The following is a 3,527-nucleotide window of genomic DNA, read 5'->3' on the forward strand; positions in this document are numbered from 1 at the left end:
GTCTGATATGTTTCTTTCTGGTTCAGTTGGTTGTATGATGGTTGGAGGGGGAGATGTTTCCCACCCACTGCTACTGCTATCGCTTGCAAGCTCGTTGCATTGCCTCCTCTGCTTCTAGTAACTCAAGCACGTACGGAAAGATTTGGTTAAACTGTGGGCTACCTTTCTCTAGTCTGCGCAAACAAGAGAGGAAAACGAGAGCGGTCGACGGCAAACGAACAAACACTCTGAATTTTCCGCAGCACAACACCCTCCGACACCTCCTCCCTTTCTGCTGCACTCTTTACCCGAAGCCACCAACCATGATTATTTTACTCACTCTACGCGCACGCACGCACACTGGATTAGAGTGAGCGACATCACCAGAAATTTTCTTGTTGAGAAGAACGGCCATCAAGGCAAGAAGTATGGACGAGAGCAACGCATTAGTTTTTTGCCCAATCATGAATTCAAAACCTTGCAAGACTGCAGCCAGGTGAAACGTTTCCACACGGCCAATGTGCAGAGCATATATATACGCCAGGGCGCCAAACACATTTCCCAACTCACCACGCACCGCGCCATTTGTTAATCACGAGGCCTAAATCCACCTCCCGTGGTTAATTATATCAGCTGTCACAAGCTTTTTTACGTGGCGCGCATGGCCACGGCAATGGACGCCGTCGTGATGCAGCTGCACCCCGGCGCCATCGCGGTGACGGTCGTGGCCTTGGCCTCGGCGTACATGGTGTGGTTCTGGGCGCTGTCGAGGCGGCTGTCGGGGCCCCCGATGTGGCCGCTGGTGGGCAGCCTCCCCAGCGTCGTGGTGAACCGGAAGCGGGTCCACGACTGGATCGCCGACAACCTGCGCGCCACGGGCGAGGCGGCGACGTACCAGACGTGCATCCTGCCGCTGCCGTTCCTGGCGCGGCGGCAGGGGCTGGTGACGGTGACGTGCAACCCGCGGAACCTGGAGCACATCCTGCGCGCGCGCTTCGACAACTACCCCAAGGGCCCCATGTGGCAGGCGGCGTTCCACGACCTCCTCGGCCAGGGCATCTTCAACTCCGACGGCGAGACCTGGCTGCTCCAGCGCAAGACGGCGGCGCTCGAGTTCACCACCCGGACGCTGCGCCAGGCCATGGCGCGCTGGGCCAACCGCTCCATCAAGGACCGCCTGTGGCGCATCCTCGCCGACCACTGCGACGCCGCTGCCAGCGTCGACCTCCAGGACCTCCTGCTGCGTCTCACCTTCGATAACATCTGCGGGCTGACCTTCGGCAAGGACCCCGAGACGCTGTCGCCGGGCTTGACGGAGAACCCCTTCGCCAACGCCTTCGACGAGGCCACCTTGGCGACCATGCAGAGGTTTCTGTTCCCCAGCTTCCTGTGGCGGATCAAGAAGGCGCTGGGCATCGGCAGCGAGCACAGCCTCCGCAAGAGCCTCGCAGTGGTGGACCAGTTCATGACGGAGACCATCGCGGCGCGCAAGGCCACGCCGTCCGACGACCTGCTGTCCCGGTTCATGAAGAAGCGCGACAGCAACGGCAAGGCGTTCCCGGAGCACGTGCTGCAGTGGATCGCGCTCAACTTCCTGCTCGCGGGCCGCGACACGTCGTCCGTCGCGCTCAGCTGGTTCTTCTGGACGGTCATGCAGAGGCCCGACGTGGAGCGCAAGGTGCTCCTCGAGATCGCGTCCGTGCTCAGGGAAACGCGCGGCGAGGACACGGGGAGGTGGGCGGAGGAGCCGCTGGACTTCGACGAGCTGGACCGCCTCGTGTACCTCAAGGCGGCATTGTCGGAGACGCTGCGCCTGTACCCGTCGGTGCCGCAGGACTCCAAGTACGTGGTGGCAGACGACGTGCTCCCCGACGGCACCGTGGTGCCGGCCGGCTCGGCGATCACCTACTCCATCTACTCGGTGGGGAGGATGGAGAGCATATGGGGCAAGGACTGCGTGGAGTTCCGGCCGGAGCGGTGGCTGTCGGCGGACGGCAGCCGCTTCGAGCCCGTCAAGGACGCGTACCGCTTCGTGGCGTTCAACGGCGGGCCGAGGACGTGCCTCGGCAAGGACCTCGCCTACCTGCAGATGAAGTCCATCGCGTCGGCGGTGCTGCTGCGCCACTCGGTGGAGCTCGTGCCGGGGCACCAGGTGGAGCAGAAGATGTCGCTCACCCTGTTCATGAAGAACGGGCTCCGCGTGAACGTCAAGCCAAGGGACCTCGCCGGCTACGTCGCGCCGCCGCCGGAGGAGGCGCCGCCACTGGGGCCAGTCGTGATCCCAACCACCACTGCCGCCGCTGCATAGTCTTGCGTCTGCCTACGTACATTGGTTTCTGAAATTCTGATGCTTGTTCATTCTGCCCGCTGAATTTGTTCTTCTTCATACAGCTGTGTGCGTATTTTTTTTGTGTTTTTTCGGTTGTGTACTTTTGATGAGGCATTGGTGGATCGTCAAATGAAATGAAGTTTATACGTTGCATTCATATATATTTTGAAGTGAAGGTAAAACATTATTTTCTTCCGGTGCATTCTCGACTTACACGAGCAATAACATTTTTTCATACGACCGCGAAGGACCGGGTTCCACATTATCATGATGATAACCGAACAAAATTATCCAATATCCGATGCAAGAAAAAAAACTAAAGACAGAAAGAATAACGCGGTCAGGGTGTTTTCTGATTGTGGATTGGTTAATCCATCTTAATCAACTTGCTTTAACAAATGGTCGCAATATTCGGGAGGGGGTTCTCATTTTACATGAAGTTAAGGCCAAAAGTCGGTCGGGCGTTTTTCTTAAGCTTGACTTCGAGATGGCATATGACCAATTCGAATGGCATTTCCTTCGTTGAGTTCTGGAGGGGAGAGGCTTCGACTATAGATGGATCAGTTGGATTATGCGGTTGGTCTCTAGCGAAAGTAGGACTATCAACATTTATGGGGAGGCATGCCCCTATTTCAAATCCTCGTGAGGGCGAGGCCTTGATCCTGTTGTTTAACCATGCGGTAGATGCAAGAGATGCTAGCCACATCGAGGTCTATTGGGTCATTTGATCGATGCGGTGATGCACACCTCCAGTGATTGTCGAGGGATAGGAACTAGACATCATCAAATCCTCATCCTTTGCTTGGAAGCGATGTCAGTGCTAAAGATCAACTTCACAAAGAGTGAGGTTGTAGTGATGGGATATCTAATTGGGGAGTAGAAGCGAATTACCAATAATCTGAACCACAAGCTATAGTCCTTTTCGAAAAATTACCCACCTACGGTTCCTCGTGAGCGACAGGAGGATCCTTATCAATTATCTCAACTAACTAGCAAGCGGTAAAGGTCTAGTATGGAGCCTTGGAGAGGTCAAATTTCGTGTATGAGTGCTAAGACTATTCCCATCAACTCTTGCCTCTTTAGCCGCAAGCGAATTACCAATAATCTGAACGCTATAGTCCTTCCCCATTACCCACCTATGCTTCCTTGTGAGGGACACGAGGATCCTTATCAATTATCTCAACTAACTAGCAAGCGGTAAAGGTCTAGTATGGAGCCC

General features: G+C 55.7%; 1 protein-coding gene across 1 annotated transcript; it reads left to right on the forward strand.

The window, feature by feature from the left end:
- The first annotated feature begins 532 nt into the window (after nt 1-532).
- Nucleotides 533-2,465, forward strand: LOC123062632 (cytochrome P450 86A1). Its single transcript, XM_044486234.1, has one exon. The coding sequence runs from the start codon at nt 641-643 to the stop codon at nt 2,285-2,287; it is 1,647 nt and encodes a 548-aa protein (XP_044342169.1). The 5' UTR covers nt 533-640; the 3' UTR covers nt 2,288-2,465.
- The last annotated feature ends 1,062 nt before the right edge of the window (nt 2,466-3,527 follow it).

The sequence above is a fragment of the Triticum aestivum genome, chromosome 3A (assembly GCF_018294505.1).
Source record: "Triticum aestivum cultivar Chinese Spring chromosome 3A, IWGSC CS RefSeq v2.1, whole genome shotgun sequence".
Lineage (NCBI taxonomy): Eukaryota > Viridiplantae > Streptophyta > Magnoliopsida > Poales > Poaceae > Triticum > Triticum aestivum.